The following is a 23300-nucleotide window of genomic DNA, read 5'->3' on the forward strand; positions in this document are numbered from 1 at the left end:
TGTCAACTGTGGTGGGTTCAGACAGGGCTGATTGCAAGTTGTTGCATATGTGAGTGGACTCAGGCGTGGCCTGCAGACCCGGATGGAAACTGTAGGTGAAGCCCTGAATGAGGAAGTTGACGAACTGGGTGTCTGGATGGTTTTGTAGGGCGGTGGCTAGGGCGTTGATGTTAACGGGGGTATTGAGATGCTTACACAGCTGTTGCTTTGTTGGGTTGTGTGGGCATGCGGCTCTGGCGTGGGCTCCCCCGCAGAATGAACAAGTGTGGAGGAATTTGCAGCTGGAGGAGCTGCAGCTGAGGTCGTTGAAGTTATTGCAGATCATCCGTCCTCCCTGGTAGAGGACAGGTCTCCCTCTCCTGTCCGTGCCTTTGGGGAGGGGGCCGAGGATGGACGGGTGATCTAAGGCAGGTTTGGGGGTGATGGATGGTGGGGGAGCCGCCGATGGCAAGTAGTGTGGCATGGCTGGGCTTCGCTTGTCTGTTACCGAGGCACGGGGCAGGGGGGCAGAGAGGGTGCATGAAGGGGCGCCACACGTTTCGCAGTGCAGAGAAGCGCGAGCTGCGAAAACTCGGCAGTATAGCTCGTAGTCCAGTGTTCCCCAGTACGTGCCCTGGTTGAACTGTTGGAGGCGACCGGCGGCTTGGGAGGCGAAGAGGATATGGTAGGTATAGAAACCGTTGCCGCCGAAACGCAAGGCCAGGTCGAGAATTAATGACAAGTAATCATCGAGCTCGGACCTGCGGTTGGGGAAGGCTGAACAAATTATGTCTCTATACAATGAGAATGCAAAAGCGAACTCGGCGACTGTGAGGTCCTTGGAGCGAGCAGGAAGTGGCTGTTTAAGTTCCAAGGGGCCAAATGAGGTGAGCAGTTCCCTGGAGATGTGAGGATTAATTGATGTAGGGTGAATGAGTTGAGCGAGATCAATGTAATTACCAGTTAGGATCTGCTGCCTGAGGGTGGGAGACACGGGGGAGGGCCGGGCGGATGCTAGGGGGCGCACTGGTGGCTGGGCGGTGGCCAGGGTGTAGCTGCTGGATGGAGGTGTGGGAGCCAGGAAAAGGCCGAGGCTGGCCGTGTGTAAGGCTGTAGGATAAGGAGGTGCAGGTGCTGTAGTACAGGTAACGCTAGAGTGCGGGTGGTGGGGAGGAGGGGGGTAGGGGAGGAGACAGGGAGGGTGAAAAGAAGAAAGAGGAGGAACAGGTTGGGTGTAACTCGTGGAGCTGCTGGGGCCCGCTGTTGTTTGTGCTGTCTGACCGGCTGCCGAGGTTGGTGCGGGTGGAGGAGCAGCTGAGATGGCCGGGAGGGAAGGAGCAGCAGAGATAGGAGCCAGAGAGGAGGAAGGGATGCTGGGGTGATGGGATGTATATGCGTGGGATGTAAGTGCGGCTGAAGAGAAAGTAGGAGGAGGAAATGGCTGTGGAGCAGAGAGAGCCTGCATAGGGTTAGAAGCAGACTGTACTGGGGAGGCTGAGGTTGCTGAGGAGGAAGGTGTGCGTGTGGCGGAGCGACGTGCCGTGACGTCACGGACGTCGTCGCACGCGCGACGTTGGGAACCCGGAAGATTGTGGGAAGATAGACGGGAGAGAGTGCTGTCCTGCAGGGAGTTTGTGTATAATTTAAACAGTCTTGCCTTGTTGTCGGTGCGGTGGAAGGGAATGTTATTTTGGCTGAGGAAATGCTTTAAGCGAGCGACGGTCCACTCGGACATGTTTGGGGCCGAGGAGCGGTCAGTACGCCGGTGGCGAGGAGCTCCTCTTGGGCGGGCTCCGGGATCTCGAGCGAGGCTGGGGTGAGCGTCGGGAATAAGTAGCTTCCTTCGGACGCCGAGTACGGGACTTTCCCCTGGAGCCGCTGGGGATCGAGGGCTCTACGATACCGTCGTCGACGGAGGATGAGGCCGGGATGAGGGAAACCGAGGAGCGCAGGCGAGGCTGCCGGAAAGATCGGACGCCGGGGGACTCCGGGACTTCGAACAAGTCCTCGTCCGAAGCATTGAGGAGCAGTTCGAGGTCCATGATGTGAGTAAGAAGTTTTAAGTTTATGCTGGTGTGTCACAGGGTGCTTGCAAGCTGAGACAAAGGGGAGAGGAGCGGATATGGTGTGTCTAAATACCCTGTGGTGCGGAAATGGGTTGCGTACAAGGCGTGGTCTTTGGTTCCCGAACTTTGTTTATAAGTCTATAAACTTCATCTAACCAGCACACACTTGTACATGTGCACACCTGTGCGCTTGAACAGATTTTTCTCTTCAAATGGGAGAGTCTGAAACATCAAGACTAAGTTTTTTATTTATCCATAAAGGTTCCCTTGTGATTGTGGTTGTACAGTGCTGCACAGCAATGGGCTATGAGGTCAAACGCTTTCTTAACTCCACTGTTGGAGGGTGTGACCTCTGAGAAAAACATAGTCTTCCTCAGTCTTCTTTCCCTTGACGTAGCCACCGCACTCTCCTGAGGAAGCAGTGGATGAGAGGGGGATGAAAGGAGGGAAGATGAGGGGAAGAGATAGTGGTAGTAGTAATTAAAGTAAACATGTCCCGTTGGCACTCCATTAGAATCTGCCTGCATTTGATATAAGTGGCCTAATTATGCAAAATGCCAATGGACATTATACAACATGTAATTCCGACCAAGCAATCTGATTGATCAACTAGACACTTAGAACATGCTCAAATCAGCATGACAGCGACCTAGCTGTGCTTAAATGAAAAATGCCTCATCACTAAAAATATTACTCCGTCATTCATTAGAACTACAGACTGTAACGTTGCACTAACAACAGTCACTGCTGGGTAGACGACTGGTGGTTGACTTGCATTGCGGAAATATGTGAACTTGGCAAACTTGTTTTTTTTCTGTTGTCATTTTCAGCTGTAACTGTAACGTTTGAAGATATGTAGTTAAACACTGTGGTCCAACCTATTTGACATTCCTGTTAGTGTCATTGTTAGTGTCTTTTGTTTGTTTTGTTTTGTGGGGGGATCTGTGGTGATAACCTGGAGTGGAGTTCTGGGTGGTCTTCCTTTTATGTTTGTGAAACTGGATTGAACTGAACTGATAAGGGGTTGTGGGGAAAACAAAACGGACTCTTTACCGAGTGGATTGAACTTTGAGACAGTGGGACGAGTTACACATGCACACACCCACACACACACTGTAAAAGCTGAACCCTTCTCCACTCTTAATTGTTACCCAGCATCCCCATACACAGCAAAACTTTTCCCTTCAGTTGAGAGTATATCTTAGGTTCCACTTTGGCATCCTCCATCAGCTGTGCCGGTGTGTCAGTGACACGGTGCTACTAGCTTAAAAATATATGTGAAGTTTGTGGATGTAGTAGACTCTGTCTATGGAAAAATTACACCATCTTGTGTAATATTGCTTAATTGCGTGGTGTAATCATGAAATGTGCCAAGTCAAAAAAGAAGAGAAAATCTTGCATCCTAAGAGTGGAGTGGATTATGGCTTATTTGTGAGTGTTGATGAGTGTTAGTGGGTAGAGAAAGCAGAGAAGACACACACACACACACACACACACACACACACACACACTCTCAATTAATCAATCAATCAATCAATCAATCAATCAATCTTTATTTGTATAGCACTTGTTATACAAATACAATGTAACGCAAAGTGCTTTACACAATAAAAACAATACAATCCCCCATTTCGGGGTTCTTAAGTTTTTCACTTGTTGACAAGGCTTTAATGCCAGTGTTTGCAGTTTCACATTGAGTTCAGATATCTAAAATACAGTTAAAGAAGGCATCAGGAGACACGGCAATGTCAAGCTGTGTGTCATGAGCATAGCTATGGAACTTGATGCTGTTCCTTCTGATGATGTTTCCAAGTGGCAGCATATAAAGATTAAAAGGAGGATGACCTAAAATTGAACACCACAATTCATTTTATAGCTATTAGATGAACATTCATCAATGCTAACAAAAAATTTGTGCATCACAGTTGAGGAATCAACACTATGCGCTGCTCTCCTGTGTTGTGGTGTGGCTGGTCAGTGGTCTGGCGTGCATCCCACAAATGATTCTCCACACAACTTTTTTGTATTCCATCAACAACAAAACATTCTGTCAGGAACATCCTGGTATCTTGACATTTATTGATGTAGAGAAGCTGAGAGATTCTAGATTTTACCTTCAACTTTTCCTTTTCTTGCTCTTTCCTCTGATTGTTATTGTGTACTGCTATGTTAGGATTGCTATCACTGTCATATCATCCAAGATAGTTACCAAGTTCAAGACAGTCAGGCTGATATTTGTCATTGTCCTGTTGTTTTTTATATGCTGGACCCCATTCAATGTTTTACTACTGATTGATGATGAAGACCTGACCTGTAAGGAAAAGCAGAAGAGGGGTTATGCACTTCAGGTCACTCGTGACATTGCCCACATTTATTTCTGCATCAGTCCCATCTTCTATACATTTGTTGGGAAAAAGTTCCAGAACTACTTCAGACAGCTGCTGGTGAAACGCTTCCCAGGGTTAAAGAAGCATATTTCTGTCAGTCAGGTCAGCGGAACTAATATGAGTTGAGTTTTAGGGATGGGAGCCCCTTTGTATCTCAGGCCTGCCATGTGTTGAACAAACCATGGTTTTACAAGCAACTGAAGGAAGTATGTTAATGTGGAAAGCAATGACATAAGTAGGGATATAATTTTGTCTATAGCAGAAGTAAAGCCAAAATATAAACCATAACAACATCCACATGTCAGTTAGCTATGTTGCTAATTTCACCTTTCTTAAGCAGGTGAGAATATGTTTTGAAAGTTTGTTGTCCAGCTTAAAACAAAGCTGCTATCTCCTCATCATGACCATACCACAGGGGAGGCCTTCTCTGCAGGCCCTGACATTTTTTAGAGGTGTAATTTTTAGTTCATTAAATATTACAAATTAGTAATTACAATGTTATTGTTAAAATAATTTAATTAGTTATTAAAATGATGTATGTGATTTTTAGAAATTGTTTTGTTTCGATTTCAGTTACTATCATTACCATAAACCCAGTATTTGGAGCTGGAGATGGATGTGTCTGCCTCTGCCTGTGCTTCTCCATACAGCTATCTCCCAGGGCCTGCTGTGTCCTTGGTTGCAGGCTCTGCTCATAGAAAGCATACTTGGACAAATATAGAGTGACAACAAAATTAACCAATCAAAATGTGATTTGCGATGACTGTCATCATATCAACAAATAAGTGCAGGTGTCTTTGTGCCATGGAGCTCGAAGGGCTCACACAGGCAGGCATTGTAGAAAGGAACGAAGGATGGATTTTGTTTTCAAGTGACTGGTGGTGTCCTGCTGTATTAATTATCTATAGAGTTGATTAAGTTTGTTGTTGGCAATGCTCGACTTTGCTGCTGTGAGATATATGGCCTAATTTCTATCTTTCAGAAAAATTTTCCTCTATTGTTGGCTGATTGTTGAGCAACATGAGTGAATGTCTACTATTGGAAGACCAGGTAGGCAGTTTTGCTAATGCATGTGTGGGAGAAATAACAAGGTTAGCACAGTTTCAGCTTGTTGAGCCGGTGCTTTGAGTAGATGAGTTGAGTTAACAGGTGTCGGAAGGTGATTTTGTATTGGACTTATTTTTAATGACATAATTTGCATATTTTTTCGATTTTAGTTGTTGGTGATGAATGCACTTTAGCCCCTTTTACACAGCCCGTTCAAAGCGGGAATACTGCGCCTGTAATCCACCTCACTGTTCTGTATAAAAGGTATGGACACGGAGTGGGGGGGCAGAGTTGCTCCACCAATAAGCCGGTTATGGAGGTAGTCACAGAGCCGGATTGACTTTCTGTGTAAAAGGGACAGCCAGCACCGTGGGACCGGGAGCTGATGCTGTTGTGTTAGCCTGTATTCAGAACAAATCAGGTGGTGCGGCGTACAGCTTCAGGGTTGAGCGGAGTTGTGTGGGGATGTGGGCTTGTTTGTGCTTTAGAATGTAACCACTGTGAAACAATCAGAAAATAACATTTTATTGATCTGATTCACCAGCTTCCTCACTATCATTACTAGCGCTGCCTCTCTTCATTCACTCTCTAACTCACTCAACCACAGCTGCTCTCTCACTCTCTCTCTCTGTCTCTCTGGTGCTCTCAGCTCCCTCTCTCTTTTTCTCTCACCTTTTTTTAAAATGAGTTGGGAAGATGACAGAAAAGTCAGAAAAGTCTAACTTAACTTTTAACATTATCAAACGAAGAGAAATGTCCTCCACTCGTCCTAGTCACATCTTTCTACTCACTTATGGCAGAGTTTACTGTTCTGATCAGTCTTATCTCCGTCACACCTCTGAATCTGGAACGCCGGCATGCTATGTAAAAGCACACACGGTGGCAGCTTTACGCCGGCTTTGTGTGGTTCACTGTAAAAAAGCAAAGGCGGATCCTCTTTATGGCTATAATGCAGGCTCTCTGTATAAAAGAGGCTTGTTTGTGTGTAACCACTGAAGGCCCAGTGCAAGACCCCATGGTCCACTACTGCCATGCCATCATGACATACGTAAATGTGGACAGAATAGTTATGTTTAGCTCAGCTGTTGGAAGAGATGGATCCCTACAGAAAAGCATGCCGTTCCTTCCTTGTATATATAGTAAAGACTTTTTGTCAACTATTTGAGCTTGATTCTCCAGTGATTTTTAAGGTTTTATTAAGGTTTCATTTAGGTTTCATTAAGGTTCATTTACAAACTAGTTTGGGAGACCTTCTGTCCTCTAGTGGTCAGAAGTTGATAAATGACACTTTACATTTAAAGTTAATGTGCCAAGGGGTACAGGGTCCTGGTTGTGGTTATGGTTAAATAATCTAATAATCAGCATCTGCCATAATCCTATTTTCTAAATATTAACACCTGTGCCTGTACCTGTGCCTTAACAAAGTGAAGGGCAAGGGACCCATAGTTCCTTTATCCTTACATAGTTGAGCAAATTTTAAAACTCTTCGTAAAGGACTTTTGGATGTTATACAAAAAGTGTCTTGCTCTGTATTTTTGCCATACAGCCTAAACTCTCATTTTTAATGACTATCTGTATCTCTGACAGCTTTTCATGACTATACTTAATTTGGATCCTCACTAAAATGTCAGTATAGTATGTAAAAAAATTAAAAAAAGTTTTAGTCCTCCTCAAGGCTGATTAAGTGTAAGAATTTACGTTATGATAATACACCAGACAGTGGAGCTTTAGCTGCATCCAAATAAAACAATGAATCAAGCATCCATAATCATTGCCCAGTCATTTTCAATGCTTGTAAAAATATCTGCTTTTGGTTTGGTTAGTTTAATCTTGTGTTGTTTATGTGTTTTTTTAGTTGTGTTTATAACGAATCATGTCCTTTTACAAAGACAGTTAATGATGTTTTACAGTAATGATTCATTCTTTGTCAAGTTGGTCAAGTTTTATATAAAGCACATTTTACTTGGAAATAAAACAGTGAAAAAAAGGAATTAAAAGCTTAATGGTTTGCTGGGTTTTGTTTGGCTTGTGTGTTTGCCTAAATCTAAGCTATTTGATTAAATCAACCCTTTTAAATCATCAGGCTACATGTTTCTTTTCTTCACATCACACATATTTCCAGAATATATGTACATACCTTTTCAAATATCCCTTTTACTGAAAACATTCTTTTCAGAAAGCAACTGTCAGGGATTTGAGTAGAAGTTCAAATACATGTTTCTCATATCCATGTTCAGAAGAGGACAAGACCACCTGATTACATTGCTGATCTGGACAGTTTTCCCCCACATAACCAAGAATTGAAGTTCAGAGCTAAAAATGTTGTCATGAAGAGAACGATTACAAAAGGATTACAGGGTCACTTCCCCTGCATTACAAAAAAATACTGCTCATGCTTTCTCACTACCAGTTTTAATTTTAATCGTCAAAGTTTTTGACTTTAGTCCAGACTGAAATAACTATTAGCAAGTATTGGATAAGTTGCCATGGAGTTATGTACAAATATTCCTTTTCCCCACATAATGAATCCTACTGACTTTGCTGATCCATTGACTTTTCATTTAGCACCAAATACTGGCAAAACTGCTGACATTCCCATCATCCTCAGTTCAGTCTCCAGCTATCTGTGATCAAATATACTATATTTTAACACATCCAAATTCACAATATAGTTGTTCAAATTTAGAAAGGTTTCTCTTTCTTTTGTCAGATAAATACAGGAAGTAGTGTGAAATTTGATATCAGCACATAACTACTCACCCAACAGTCATAAAGCTGTTGCACTGCAGATAAAATCATTATCTTATGATCACTACATCATCACAGAGAACGTTAGAGGCGAGTGTTCATGATGAATTCACAGAAAACGATTTGTCTTTCAGAGTTGCAATATCCAGAGTTAACATTTGCAAATGCAGATCTCCCAATGTGCTAGGCTGAAGAGATACTGAATGAAGTTCAGTGTCAGTATTTGTACATGCATCTGTGTGCATCACAATCATCCAATATTTGTCACCCTAACAGGTATTTCTAATTAATTCATCGTATCTTTAGGGAGTTACTTTCGTTTGAAGGCCAAATCCTTATCTGCTTTTCCTCCCTGTACTTTCCCTCTCTGTCTACGTCTAATGAGAAGCAAAAATTACAGTGACCAAGTTCCACAGCTCGCCTTGATGGCACCTGTTGGGAAAAAGAGACAGGAAATCTTACAATGTGCTTTTGGGTATAAAGGCAGCATAACATTATCTTAAGACAATAACATACAGGTATAAGTATCCATTTCCCTCCCCCCTTATAACATTCCATGCTAACATTAAATCTTCAATTATCTACCCTGCGTCCTGTGAGCTCCGTCCAACCCAACAATCGGTCAAGTTCAAAGGTTCCTCAAAAGAAAAGACTCCTGACAGAGGTCATAGGCCAAACCTCCCTCCTCCCAATTGACATGAGAACGGTAAAAGACTACTGTGTGTTACTACTCTATTAGTGCCATGAGACTAAAACCTCAAAGGCTTGAAGAGGGAAAAAATCTCTAGAGGTACTCTGACATCTACAGATGTTTCTCATCTCATTTGTGTGCTTTACCGCCGTGTTACCACGGTGCTGAGTAAAAGAGGGGGCTGTACTCGGGCTGCACTAGATCCTGCTGACAGGATTTTAAGATAATACCCCCTCCAACCACAATGTAGTTGCAATGGCAGAGAGGCGCTGTCCATATTTCCCCTCGATAACTCCGCTGGAAGTGAAGCGACTGCAGAAGAGACTGACCGACTGCAGTGAGCTATCTTTTTGTAGCTTAGTACCACACATATTGGACTTGTGTGTGGCAATCATCAGACATCATCAACACTCAATTAATCTGAGGTTCCGGAAGAAGTCATGTTCAGGGTAATTTTTGTGATCAGTAAATTGTTATTTTCAGCTGAACTGGTTTTATGTTCCCTCACCTCAACAGTGAAGCTCCAAAACGATCTGAGACAAATGTAGATGTGAATGTTTATTAGACATGTGTGGAGGGTCTGTCATTTTTAAACTTTTTGTCAAAAACAGCAGCATTACAATGATTTGTCCCCACAGAGGTTACAGTCCTGCTTAAAAGCTGAGAAGATTAAACCTGAATGACTCCAAGGTGAGGATTAGGATTCCTTTCAGCGGCCAGTTGTGTTGAGAACAAGTTTCTATCAGAAGCCGATCTCCTAGAAATATGTGAAATGTCCACAACCTCTTAAGATGCATTACATTTATGTACAAATATTCCTTTTCCCCATATAATGAATCCTACTGACTTTGCTGATCCATTGACTTTTCATTTAGTGCCATCAGCTGTTTAAACCTAATACTGGCAACACTGCTGACATTCCCATCATCCTTAGTTCAGTCTCCAGCTATCTGTGATCATATATACTGTGTTTTAACACAGCCAAATTCACAATATAGATGTTCAAATTTAGAAAGGTTTCTCTTTCTTTTGTCAGATAAATACAGGAAGTAGTGTGAAATTTGATATTAGCACATAACCACTCACCCAATAGTCATTAATCTGTTGCACTGCAGATAAAATCATTATCTTATGATCACTACATCATCACAGAGAACGTTAGAGGAGAGTGATGTGGAAATTCATGATGAATTCACAGAAAGCGAGTTGTCTTTCAGAGTTGCAATATCCAGAGTTCACATTTGCAAATGCAGATCTCCCAATGTGCTAGGCTGAAGAGATACTGAATGAAGTTCAGTGTCAGTATTTGTTAATGTGTGTCAGTATTTGTTGGTGTGTTAAAATTACATGCTGGTACCATGGAAACAATGTCAGTGGAAAGTCAATTAGGATCCTTTGTCGTGGTAAACACATGAATGCCCTGGTTCAACAACGTCACACCATGGACAGTGGTTAATATTGTTTTCTAGTTTAGAAAACTTAATTTGATTGTTATTTTTATTGTCATTTGGCTGAATTTATTATAGTGCCTGAGTTACAATTATTTGTTCTCTAAAAACATTGTACTGTGTGTGATAAAACTGTCATTTTTATGTTTGAAGGAATGCCAGAGCTTCAGCTGTGTCAAATACGGTAGATGCAGTGTTTCCCCTATGTTCATTAGTGTACAGGAACATCTGCACTGAGTATGAGCTGGAATTCCCGAGGTCGGAATGGAAGACACCTCCTAAGGCGGTTGAGAATGACCGTAGTGATAGACGTAGCAATCCCAAGCAACAGCAACATCAGGAAGAAGGAACACGAGAAGCTTAAAAATACCAAGGAACTAGAAAAGATGTGAAGAGTAAAGGCAACAGTGGTGCCAGTGGTAATTGGAGTGCTGGGGGCTGTGACCCACAAACTAGGAGAGTGGCTCCAGCAAATTCCAGGTACAACATCTGAGGTCTCTGTCCAGAAGAGTGCAGTCCTAGGAACAGCTAAGACACTGCGCAGAACCCTCAAACTCCCAGGCCTCTGGTAGAGGACCTGAGCTTGAGGAAGACACACCACCACCACCCCCCATAGGAGGGGGGTGAGAGGGGGATTTTTTTATATACCCCCCCCCCCCTTCCCTATATACATATATATATATATATATATATATATATATATATATATACATACGTGTATGTCACTGTGGGTGTAACCTGTACAGATCTGGGCATTTTGAATGAATGATAAATATTCTGATGACATTGTGCAAGTTTTACTACTTCATCACAAGTGACATTATCAGTGAGAAACAATTTTCTTCATCTTTATTAGGAAAACGTTGAGACAGAAGCACAGACTGTAATAAACCACACCCAAAGTAGTAGAACATACTAGTATATAAATCAAACATATACTTATAACTATGATAGCATAGGAAGAATAAATCATAGATTTAATGCTGAAGACACCAAAAAGTATATATTTATTATATACTACTATAATCAGAGTGAATTCAATACTGAGAGACAAAAAGACATCACAAGGAATATTAAACAGAACATTTAGTGTTGCCTCTTTAAACTGTTGTTTCTGTAAAAAGAACCTTTAACAACCTGGATATATATATAAAAAGTGCTATGCAAAGGTTTTAGGCACTAAAATTAAAGTAAGAATGCTTACAAAAATATTGCTATAAATTGTTTTGATTTATCTATTAACTTCTTACAAAGTTGAGTAAACAGCAGAAACCTAAATTAAATCAATATTTTCTGTGAGCAGTTTTGCCTTTAAAACAGTAACAGTTCTCCTCAGTACACTTTAACAGTTTTTCATGGTAACTTGCAGGTAGGTTGTTGTAACCATCCTGGAGAAAGAATGTTCTTCTGTGGATGTATTATTCAGGCCATCTCAGGTGCTTCTTCATGTAATCCCAGATTGACTCCATGATGTTGAGATCAGGGCTCTGTGGGGGCCATACCATACCATCTGTTGCAGGACTCATCATTCTTCTTGTTGCTGAAAATAGTTCTTTATGACTCTAGCTGTATGCTTTGGGTCATTGTCATGTCATGAATAAAATTGGGGCCGATCAGACACCTCCCTGATGGTATGCATAATGGATAAGAATCTAAACATCTAGGGTGCCTAAAATTTTTGCACAGTACTGTATATAAACTTATAGTTGCTCATAAGTTGAGTATGAGTGTTCTTTTTTAAGAGTGGCTTGATGACGACAGTTTTCAGGGCCTGTGGGAAGACACCTGAGAGAAGAGATGTGTTGACAATCTGTAGAATATCTGAGGCCATGCAATTTGAAACAGTTTTGAAAAGCCTGTAGGCAGAATATCAAGGCCCAAGAGCAGGATTTCAGATGTTGTATAATGTCCTCCAGGTTTTTATGGTTGATCGGATGGAATTGTGTCATACTCCTCAAATTGATTTTAAGTGGACACAGGGACAACGCATATCCTGCACCTGATATGGAGGCACTGTTTGTCTTATTTTCTGAATTTTGTCAGTGAAGAATGAGGCAAATTCATTGCAGGCCTTGGTGGATAGAAGTTCAGAGGCTACTGACACAGGAGGATTTGTTAGCCTGTTGACAGTAGCAAATAAGGCACGTGCATTATTATTATTTTTGGCAATGATGTCAGAGAAGAAGGACCACCTTGCATTTCTTAGTTCCAAATTATAAATGTGTATTCTCTCTTTATAGATGTCATAATGAACCTGGAGATTTGTTTTTCGCCACCTGCGTTCAGCTTTTCGACTCTCTTTTTTCCATTCTGACCAGTGTGGCATTTCTCCATGGAGATCTCTTCTTACCAGAGACAGCCTTCACCTTAGTAGGTGCAATGGCATCAATAACATTTGTAATTTTAGAACTGAAATTATTTACAAGCTCATTGATCGAAACCCAAGAGAGGGCGGGTATGACAGAGAAGGCCTGAATAAATATTTCACTGGTGTTTTCAGTGATATACCATTTTGTGATTACCTCTGTTTGGACATTTGTGTGCATGGAGATAGCACTCTCAAAGAAAACACAGGAATGATCAGAGGGAGCAACATCAGTCACCACAACCTTAGAGATGTTCAGACCCTTAGATTAAGTCCAGGGTGTGCCCCTTGTTGTGTGTGGGCTCCATTACATGCTGAGTCAGTCCATAGTTATCAAGAACATAATACAGTTCTTTAGTCCCTCTGTCCTGGGGGTTATCAACATGGATGTTAAAATCACCATCAATAACTACACAGTCAAAGTCAATACAGACAATAGACAGCAGTTCAGCAAAGTCATAAAAAAAGGTTGCACAGTATTTAGGTGGCCTGTAGATATTTAGAAATAAATAAATAAATAAATAAATAAAATTCAATTAAAAGCCAAGCCAAAAAGATAGGTCTTAAGTTTGCTTTTAAAATATCAACATTCTCTGCAGCCCTCAGGTCATCAGGAAGGCTATTCCAGAGACGTGGACCATAGTAATAAAAGGATGCCTCACTGTGGGTCTTTGTTCTGACTTTAGGGATAATTAAAAGGCTGCTACCAGAAGACCTGAGGGTTCTAGAAGGTTCATAAGATAAAAGCAAATCTGATAAATAGGTCAGACTAAGACTATTAAGAGCTTTATAAACCAATAAAAGGATCTTGAAATCAATTCTGAAACAGACAGGCAGCCAGTGCAGAGACTTTAAAATTGGTGTAATGTGTGCTTGCAGCTGAGTTCTGAAGCAATTGTAGTTGTGATATATTTTTTTTAGGGAGACCAGAAAGCAGAGCATTACAATAGTTAACCCTGCATAAAAGCGTGCAGTGGTGTCTCAGTATTAGCTTGAGAGAGGAACGGTTGCACTCTGGCAATGTTTTTTTAAATGATAAAATGCATTCTTAGTGATATTTCTAATGTGGGGTTCAAAACTGAGATCTGAGTCAAAGATGACTCCTAAGTTTTTCACCTGTTGACAGGGCTTTAATGCCGGTCCTTGCAGTTTCACATTGAGTTTCTCTCTCTGAGCTTCAGTGCCAGTGACCGAGACTTCAGTTTTGTCCTGGTTGAGCTGTAAAAAATTCTCTGCCATCCATAATTTCATATCTAGAATACAGTTGAAAAGGGCAAGCTGTGTGTCACCAGCATAGCTATGGAAATTGATGCCTTGCCTCCTGATGATGTTTCCAAGTGGCAACATATAAACTTTAAAAAAAGAAGGACCTAAAATTGAATCTTGTGGAACACCACAATTAATTTTATAGCTTTTAGATGAACATTCATTAATACTTACAAAAACCTCTCCATCGGTAAGATAACAAACACACACACACACAGACACACACAGACACAGACACAGACACACACACACACACACACACACACACACACACTGGTACTTCCTTCCCCCAGCTGGCTGACTTATTATTGAGTTGAGCTGTGAGTCAGACAGTTCTGGTCCTCAGAGTCAGACAACAAGGAGAAGCTCCTCTGCTGGCCAGGTGGTAAGTCGGCTCAGCTCAGCCTGATCCTCACTCCCACAAACATCTGATTTGAGCTCCTTGGAGGTTCAGTTAAAGGGATTGTTTTCTAGCTCTCCTTATTTGCATGCTTTACAGAGGCAATTTAATGGCTCTTATATACTACTATACATTTTCAAAAGTTTGGTAATACTACAATTTTAATTTCAAACTGACTGCATCGTTGCATCATATTGTGAATGCTGTGTATGACGGTTGTATTTGTGTTTCTGACAGATTTCCCTGCTAACATTTGAGGAAAAGATGGGATCAACAAATCCTGATTATAACTATGACTATGACGATAACAATGGGACGCATGGACCATGTAATAGGGACAGTGAAAACTTACTGGGAGCTCAATTGTCCACCATTTACTACTTCATGTTTATCTTTAGTCTCTTTGGCAACGGGCTGGTCCTGGTCATCATCCATCGGTGAGTAGACAAACAAAACTCTCAAATTCAAAATAAATATTGGTTTAGTAGTTTAAAGCAATTAGAGGTAGCAAATGTACAATTTGTAAACTTGTAAAATACACACAACCCTTACTATAATTACCTGTGAATTACAGGATAATTGAAATAGTCTACAAAGAGTAAATTAAAGTTGTAATCCTCACAATTTAGCATCAATTGTGATTTAATACTACATATCCCAGAATTCTGCGGGCAGCAAACACTAGTGAAGCAACTACTTTGTTAAAAATACAACAGAAGATGAACTGCTACAGCTCTGATACATTGTTAGGAGAGTGAAAAGTGAGGCTGATACTAATGAGATAAAATTATAAACAGTAGTGCTGGATTACAATCACTTGTGTATGTGTTGGCAGTTTGACTCAAGTGCAGAAATGTGGACCCTGCCACTGACAATTAAAACTACTTTATAGACAGGTTACTAAATGTAAATGCATTGAATGGCTATTGCTTAAAAATGCAGGTCAAAAGCAGCCTTAAAAATGGGGTTTCATTAAAATCATAAAGATGATAACTTTATGAAATCCAGAATGTAGAAAAAAGTATTACTCTCATCAATTAAGTTAAAGTTTCATACATAATGTTTACATGCATTTTAGAGGTATGTTTTTACAACTTAGTATTTTAATGCAAGTGAATCACCATTTTAGCCATTTCCTACAGTCACTGATGTAAAGTAGGTAGACAGAATATCTGAACACCCCCAAGTACAATGCTATAAAATTTAGCAGCAACACAAACTACAACCTCCAAAATGACCATGGAGTTCAATCAATACCTCTTAAAAATTATAACCTTCATGAAGGTACGATGTAGGGCTGTTGTATTAAATCATACTACAATACATAATAAATTGGCAACTGAGAGTAAAATGACATACATGTTGATAGATGATTTTATCAATGTTGTAAGATATGTGGGAGGCAGAATAGACAGAGTACATAACAGGTTGGGGCACTGGTTTTAGACCAGTGGGGGGACTGGTGGATTTGACTGGAGATGTCATCAGGTTGACAGAAAAAAAAGACAGACTGGGAGAGTATCAGACAATGAAGTAATGTAAGGAGCTTCTTATTCTTGTGCCCACTGAGAGAGGAATATTGTAGCTATTCAGTAGGCAAAGTTCTTCTTTCCAAGACCCCTAAGAATTCCTCTACTCTGTCACTGTCTACACCACTGCTCTCTCTCTACCTTTGTGAGCAAGCAATTGTGAAAATATTTCTGATGTTCATGGAAACAAAAATGAGATGAACTCTGTAAAGTCTCCTTGGGCCTTGTACTGTAGAAGTGTTTATAATACAGCATATTACAGAGGGTTGAAGAGATGTTATGTCAACTGCATGCCCACAAGGGTGAGAGCTCAAGAAAAGTAAAGAACCCATTTCTATTTCTATATCTATGGGACCATTCATAGCTCAGAGATTACAAATGAAATCTCTAAACCAGCCTCATTTTCTTTTGTCACAAAGCTTAGTTGAAATCAGTGATGTTTCAGTTTAACATTCTTCTGGATTCAAAAGCCAATCAACAAAAATCAACATTTTCAGTGCAGCTTTTTCAACCACAGGCAGAATCGGAATGAAATGAAATCAATATCACTAATGGTCCTTAATGCATGAAATGTATGAAATGTAGACCAGAGCAGAAGTGTTGCACTCAATCCTGCAAAGCTGCACAATGAGCACAAGTCATCAATCCATTATCAATAATAGGCAGTAATACACTGAAATGTTCAAACATCCGTCATGGTTCAAAACTAATCTCTTGTAATCTCTTAATCTCTATGAAAAACAGTCCTGGAAACAAAGTTAAAAATAGTCTTGACAATATAAATAAATGCCTGAATACATGTCAACAAGTTTCTAGGTTATGCAGTGGCATCAAGGTAAAATTTTAGGCAATTACAGGCAGTACAAGAAGCTAGCTCACTCACCACAAAAACAAAAAATTGAACTGAGAGAATTGTGTAACGTTGAAGGAGGAACTTCCTCTATTTCAGGACTCTGCAGTATGACCTGTCAATCAATAGATTTCAAAGCAGTTTATCTAGTTGACACGCTTTACTTAAATTGATGCTAAAGATGTTCAGATTTACTTCACTGCCACCAACCAATCCACAGTTTGGAAATTATTTTGAAATATTACTGTCAAAAATGCTTGTGTGACCCATAGTCTCTGTTTTTTCTACATTTAACGGTTTAAATGGCCACTTCTTAGGTTTGAGAGGCTGACCACTGTGACCAACATCTTGCTGCTGAACCTAGTGGTGTCCTCCCTGATCTTCATAAGCAGTCTTCCCTTCTTGGGAATCTACAAGCAGTTCTCTAACTGGATCTTCGGCAAAGTAATGTGCAAGATTGTAGGCAGTGTCTACTACCTGGGCTTCTACAGTTCTGTCCTGTTTCTAACTCTCCTGACCTTTGACCGACACCTTGCTGTCGTTTACTCCTTGCATGTGTTGCAAGTGAGGAATCAACGCTATGCGCTACTCTCCTGTGCTGTGGTGTGGCTGGTCAGTGGTCTGGCGTGCATCCCACAGATGATTCTCCACACAACTTTTACTCATCATATGACCAACAAAACATTCTGTGAGGAACATCCTGGTAACACAACGTCTATTGATGACAAGCTAAGAGCATCTGGATTTTACCTTCAACTTTTCCTTTTCTTGCTCTTTCCTCTGATTGTTATTGTGTACTGCTATGTTAGGATTGTTATCACTGTCATATCATCCAAGATAGTTACCAAGTTCAAGACAGTCAGGCTGATATTTGTCATTGTCTTGTTGTTTTTTATATGCTGGACCCCATTCAATGTTTTACTACTGATTGATGATGAAGACCTGTCCTGTGAGGAAAAGCAGAGGAGGGGTTATGCACTTCAAGTCACTCGTGACATTGCCTACATTTACTTCTGCATCAGTCCCATCTTCTATACATTTGTTGGGAGAAAATTCCAGAACTACTTCAGACAGCTGCTGGTGAAACGCTTCCCAGGGTTAAAGAAGCATATTTCTTTCAGTCAGGTTAGCAGAACTAGTATGTCGACAAAAATTACACAGAAAAGTATAGAGTTGAGTTGAGTTTTAGGGATGGGGACCCCTTTGTTTCTCAGGCCTGCCATGTCTTGAACAAACCATGGTTTTACAAACAACTGAAGGAAGTATGTTAAGGTGGAAAGCGATGACATGAGTAGGGATATCATTTTGCCTATAGCAGAAGTAAAGCCAAAATATAAACCATAACAACATCCATATGTCAGTTAGCTATGTTGCTAATTTCACCTTTCTTAAGCAGGTGAGAACATGTTTTGAAAGTTTGTTGTCCAGCCCAAAACAAAGCTGCTACCTCTTCATCATGACCATGCCATCATGACATATGTAAATGTTGACAGAATAGTCCACAGGGCTGTGGCTCAGGAGGTAGAGCGGGTCATCCACTAATTGAAAGATTGGCAGTTTGATCCAAGTGTACTTGCAAGATACTGAATCCCAAGTTGCTTCTGATGGCTGGTCCATCAGTGTGTGAATGTGTGTGAATGATTAGATTCCTCTGATGGGCAGGTTGGGACCTTGCATGGTGGCCCCTGTACCCATTCAGCATATGAATGTGTGTGAATGGGTGAATGTGACTCGTAGTGTAAAAAGCGCTTTGAGTGGTCGAAAGACTAGAAAGGCGCTATACAAGTACAGTCCATTTACCATTTACCATTTAGCTCACCTACGGGAAGAGATGGATCCCTACAGAAAAGCACATCATTCCTTCTTTGTATATACAGTAGAAGACATTTTGTCAACTATTTGAGCTTGATTCTCCAGTGATTTTTCAGGTTTTGTTAAGGTTTCATTAAGATTCATTTACAAACTAGATTGGGAGACCTTCTGTCCTCTATTGTTCATAAGTTCATAAATAACACTTTACATTGCTGGTTGTGGTTATGGTTAAATAATCTAATAATCAACATCTGCCATAATCCCATTTTCCAAGTATTCACGCCTGTCCCTGTATATGTGTCAGATCGCGCTTAGTTATGCACCACAGTGCCACAATCATGATTTATTTTACATACACTGTTCTTTCAAATTTTGCACCCAATATTACAGTTAACTGCATCACCTTTGTGTGACAGAATGTAAAAGTTGGGCTGTTGAACAAAGTTAAGGGGGAAGAGATCAATAGTTCCTTGATCCTTACATAGTTGAGCAAATTTTGCTCTGTGTAAACTCTATACAAAAAGTGTTTTGCTCTGTGTTTATGCCATACAGCCTAGACTGTCATTTTTAATGGCTATCTGTATCTCTGACAGCTTTTCATGACTTCACTTAATTTGGATCCTCACTAAAATGTCAGTATAGTTTGGAAAAAAAAATAAAAATTTAGAAGTCTGGGTTGTGATTCTTCTCAAGGCTGATTAAGTGGAAGAATTATGATAAGAGCACTTTGTTGAACACCAAACAGTGGAGCTTTAGCTGCATCCAAGTAAAGTCCAAAACAATGAATCAAGCATGTATAATCATTGTCCAGTCACTTTCCATGCCTGTAAGTATATCTGCTCTGATTTTTGGTTTGGTTGGTTTAATCTTGTGTTTATGTTTTTTATTATTATTGTGTGTATAATGAATTATGTCCTTTAATTTTTGATATTTTGCATTGATGATTCATTCTTTGTCAAGTTTCACATGAAGAACTTTTTATTTGGAAATAAAACAGTGAAAAAGCAGCAACAAAAAGGGAGTTAAAAGCTTAATGGTTTGTTGGGTTTTGTTTGGCTTGTGTGTGTCTAAATCTAAACTATTTGATTAAATCAACCCTTTTAAATCACCAGGCTACATGTTTCCTTTCTTCGCGTCCCACATATTTCCAGAATATACGTACATACCTTTTCAAAACACCCCTTTTACTGAAAACATTCCTTTAAGAAAGCAACTATCAAGGATTTGAGTAGAAGTTCAAATACATATTTCTCATGTCCATGTTCAGAAGAGGACAAGACCACCTGATTACATTGCTGATCTGGACAGTTTCCCCCACATAACCAAGAATTGAAGTTCAGAGCTAAAAATGTTGTCATGAAGAAAATTGGCTCAGGGGAGCAGACCTGGACATATTTTTAACTTCTGCATAAAGCCTAGTGTCAATATCTCTGGTGAAAGGTTTACAAGGTCTCTTCCCCACATTACAAAAAATACTGTAAATCCTTTAGTTTTAATTTAATTCATCAAAACTTTTGGCTTTGGTCCAGACTGAAATAACAACTATCAACAAGTATTGGATAAATTTCCATGAAGTTATGTACAAACATTCCTTTTCCCCACAGAATGAATGACTGGAATGACTTTGGTGATCGGTTGACTTTTCATTGAGAGCCATTAGCAGTTTAAATTAGTTCAATACTTTGGTCTGGATCAAATGCTGGCAAAACTAATGACATTCCCATCATCCTCAGTTCAGTCTCCAGCTATCTGTGATAAAATATACTGTGTTTTAATGCAGCCAAATTCACAATATAGTTGTTCAAATTTAGAAAGATTTCTCTTTCTTTTGTCAGATAACTACAGGAAATAGTGTGAAATTAGATATCAGCACATGTGTACTCAACCAACAGTCATTAAACTGTTGCACTGCAGATAAAATCATTATCTCATGATCACTGTATTGTCACAGAGAAAGTTAGAGGCAAGTGTTGTGGAAATTTATGATGAATTCACAGAAAGCAAGTTGTCTTTCAGTTGCAGTATCCAAAGTTCACATTTGCAAATGCAGATCTCCCAGTTTGCTAGGCTGAAGAGATACTGAATGAGGTTTGGTGTCAGTATTTGTACATATAGCTGTGTGTGTCACAATCATCCCATCAGCTGTTGGTGTTCCAAGTGTAGTTGTGTCTGTTCTCAGCACCTGTAAAGAGGAAGTAGATAGGGACGCTGTGCACTTTGCAGCTGCATCTGCTCTCTCATTTCCTGTTGAGACAGAGTCTATGTTATTTGTGTGCGCCTCACATTTGCATATTGCCAACTGTTTGGGTGACAAGGCTAGGCTCAGTGGTGTGACCACTGAGCCTAGTTTACATTAGTATTTTTTAATTGACATTGTGGATGTATGTGATGTGCTGTTGTGCGTAGCTTTGTATTTTGTATGGTTTTTGTGTTTTTTTGGGGGGGTTTTGTGTTTTTGTGTTTTTTTTTGTTGTTGTGCTGTTGTATGTTTTGATTGTGGAATTGTACGGATGCAAATTAGCTTTGAGCTAACTCCGGTGCAGTGCATCTTTAATGTTTAAAACTGCACACTGTCTCAATCAATAAATCAAATCAAATCAAACATCCAGCAAATCTCCCTCCAGTTTGTGATGTGCGACTTTGTTGCACAATGTCCCAAAATCATGGACCACCCTGAAAGCATACTTACTTCCATACAGATAGTGGCTACTCTTTGTGTGCTTCTATTAATCTTCTTTTCTGTGCTTCAATTAATGCTTTTAATTCTGCTGCTTGTGCAGAGAAGTGTGTGGGGAGTGGTTCTGCATTCAATGTCTCATGTTGTGTTACTACGGCATAACCTGCTCTTTTGATCTATGGATGCTGATCTGTCCACCAACAGCTCCAACTCTGAATTCACCAGTGGTATGTCTTTGAGGTCTGGGTTTTGGGCTGCACATTTCATTTGTTGCCGCCATGCAATCTGTAGTAGGAAGTAGACACAGTACATCGTTTAACAGTATTGTAAGACACTTCCCATAACATTGCATGATATATCAGCCATCTAATTGAAGAAAAGTGAGCAGTTTTTGCTGCAACAGAATAATTGACACAGAATGAAAGAAAATGAAATCAACAACAGAAAAACACCTACTATCTGATGGAACCTGTGATAAGATAGTGTTTGGATTAGGTGTACGTGCATATACTGCTGCATTCACCGCCTACAGGTCTTTGTACAAATCTGTTAACTCATCTCAGGAAATAATTTGTGTTTTGATTGGTGAGGTTTCACATGAAACAATAATTACTACAATTACTGCTTAAAAACTGGTGTTGTACTCTCTATAGCCTCTGGTTTCAATGGATATTGATCTTTACATGGTCTGTATTCTGATTTGGGTACAGTTTCAATTGGTTTCACATGCTTAATCAGACCAACATCATATTTACTTTTAGCTCAGACAGTTGTAAGAATATCTGTCAGCTCTAGGGAGTCAGCTGTGAATTGAACCATGGTCGTTGTGCTTCTGTGCATCCAACACAGTCTGTCCCACGGACCTAAGTTCTTCCAGTTTCTGACTGATCCTTTTACTAAAGAGATATGTGGAGCTGAATCATGCATTTTGATAAAACAGTGTTTGAGGTCTTCTGGCACTTCCACTCCTGCTGCACACATCCTCTTTAGAACACAACCACCTCATACTGAATCTGTCATAATCTCTGTCTTTCCTAACCCACTCTAGCTCAAATGCGTCAGCCTGCTCCTATGAAATGTGTGTAGTGCAGTATGAACTTATCTGTGTTATGTATTGTACTTCCTGTTTCTGTATATGTGTGTTTTCTCAAGCAGCTCTGAGGTTATCTGACGTGGGCTCTGAGGGTTGCAGGTCCAATTGGTACATGTACAGTAGTGTGCCCCCCCTCTGACCTCATCAGTCATTATTAAACAGGTGATTTAATTCAAAGAGCAGAAGGTTTTACTCTTTGGGTGTTTTACATCACCTAAGCTGAATGAACAGAGAAGGAGAGAGAGAAAAAAAACACAAGAACAGTCTGCTATAAGCACCCCTTTTTTGTTTTTTGTTAAAAGATAGAGAGTGCAGGTGTTGTATTAAATCAAATCCATTGCTATCATTAAATTTTGAATGTTTTCTTATTGAATTGTTGAAATTTTATTCATTCACCACATGATTAGACACTCTTTCTGATGACACAATGTGCTCAAATCATAAAATACAACATTCAGACTGAAAACGACTTTCCCAGCCACACTGTTACAAATTGCTGTTAGTTCAAAATGTCAATAGTATCATCCTGTTATCAAAGGAACAACAATAAACAGTGATCGGTTATCCGGTAACCTAACTTATAATTATTTCAATATCAAGTCAAGTCAGCTCCATCCATACAGCGCCACGTCACAACAAAAGCAATCTCATGACTCCTCTCATATAGAGCAAGTTAAGACCATACTCTTTAACATGACCATCCTTTTGTAATGTTTTCTTTCTTTTAATATTTTATGAGAGGCACTTTGAGTTGCCTTGCAGTTGAGATGTACTATACAAAAAGACTCGACTCATCCTGCTTTTTACTCTCTCCCACACCACACACACACACCAGCTCTCACTTCTATCTATGTCAGAACACACTATATTACTATGGTCCACTGTCACCTACAACAGCCACAATAATTTCATTGAATATGAAAAAAGCAAAAATAATTTTGA

The 23300-nt window shown here is 40.2% G+C and overlaps 2 protein-coding genes across 3 annotated transcripts; both read left to right on the forward strand.

Moving 5' to 3' along the window:
• Positions 1-1905: 1905 nt before the first annotated feature.
• LOC122972679 (C-C chemokine receptor type 1-like) lies at positions 1906-18456 on the forward strand. Of its 2 annotated transcripts, none has more exons than XM_044339925.1 (3): positions 1906-2024; positions 14635-14834; positions 17094-18456. In XM_044339925.1, the coding sequence occupies exons 2-3, from the start codon at positions 14662-14664 to the stop codon at positions 17956-17958; spliced, it is 1038 nt and encodes a 345-aa protein (XP_044195860.1). In that variant the 5' UTR covers positions 1906-2024; positions 14635-14661; the 3' UTR covers positions 17959-18456. The 2 variants fall into 2 exon arrangements, with proteins under 2 accessions (XP_044195860.1, XP_044195861.1); XM_044339926.1 differs by lacking the exon at positions 1906-2024 and adding an exon at positions 13551-14382.
• LOC122973018 (C-C chemokine receptor type 3-like) lies at positions 3953-6115 on the forward strand (the record flags this gene model as incomplete). The annotated part of the gene is made up of 1 exon (XM_044340465.1): positions 3953-6115. A coding segment is annotated over one exon (606 nt), but the record flags the coding sequence as incomplete, so codon positions are not given.
• Positions 18457-23300: the final 4844 nt, after the last annotated feature.

The sequence above is a fragment of the Thunnus albacares genome, chromosome 21 (genome assembly GCF_914725855.1).
Source record: "Thunnus albacares chromosome 21, fThuAlb1.1, whole genome shotgun sequence".
Classification (NCBI taxonomy): domain Eukaryota; kingdom Metazoa; phylum Chordata; class Actinopteri; order Scombriformes; family Scombridae; genus Thunnus; species Thunnus albacares.

Excerpts from the sequence above, each read along its gene's own strand:
- LOC122972679 (XM_044339925.1), top strand. The coding sequence starts at position 14,662 with ATGGGATCAACAAATCCTGATTATAACTATGACTATGACGATAACAAT. Across the intron at positions 14,835-17,093 it reads GTCCTGGTCATCATCCATCG|GTTTGAGAGGCTGACCACTG; the intron begins GTGAGTAGACAA and ends GCCACTTCTTAG.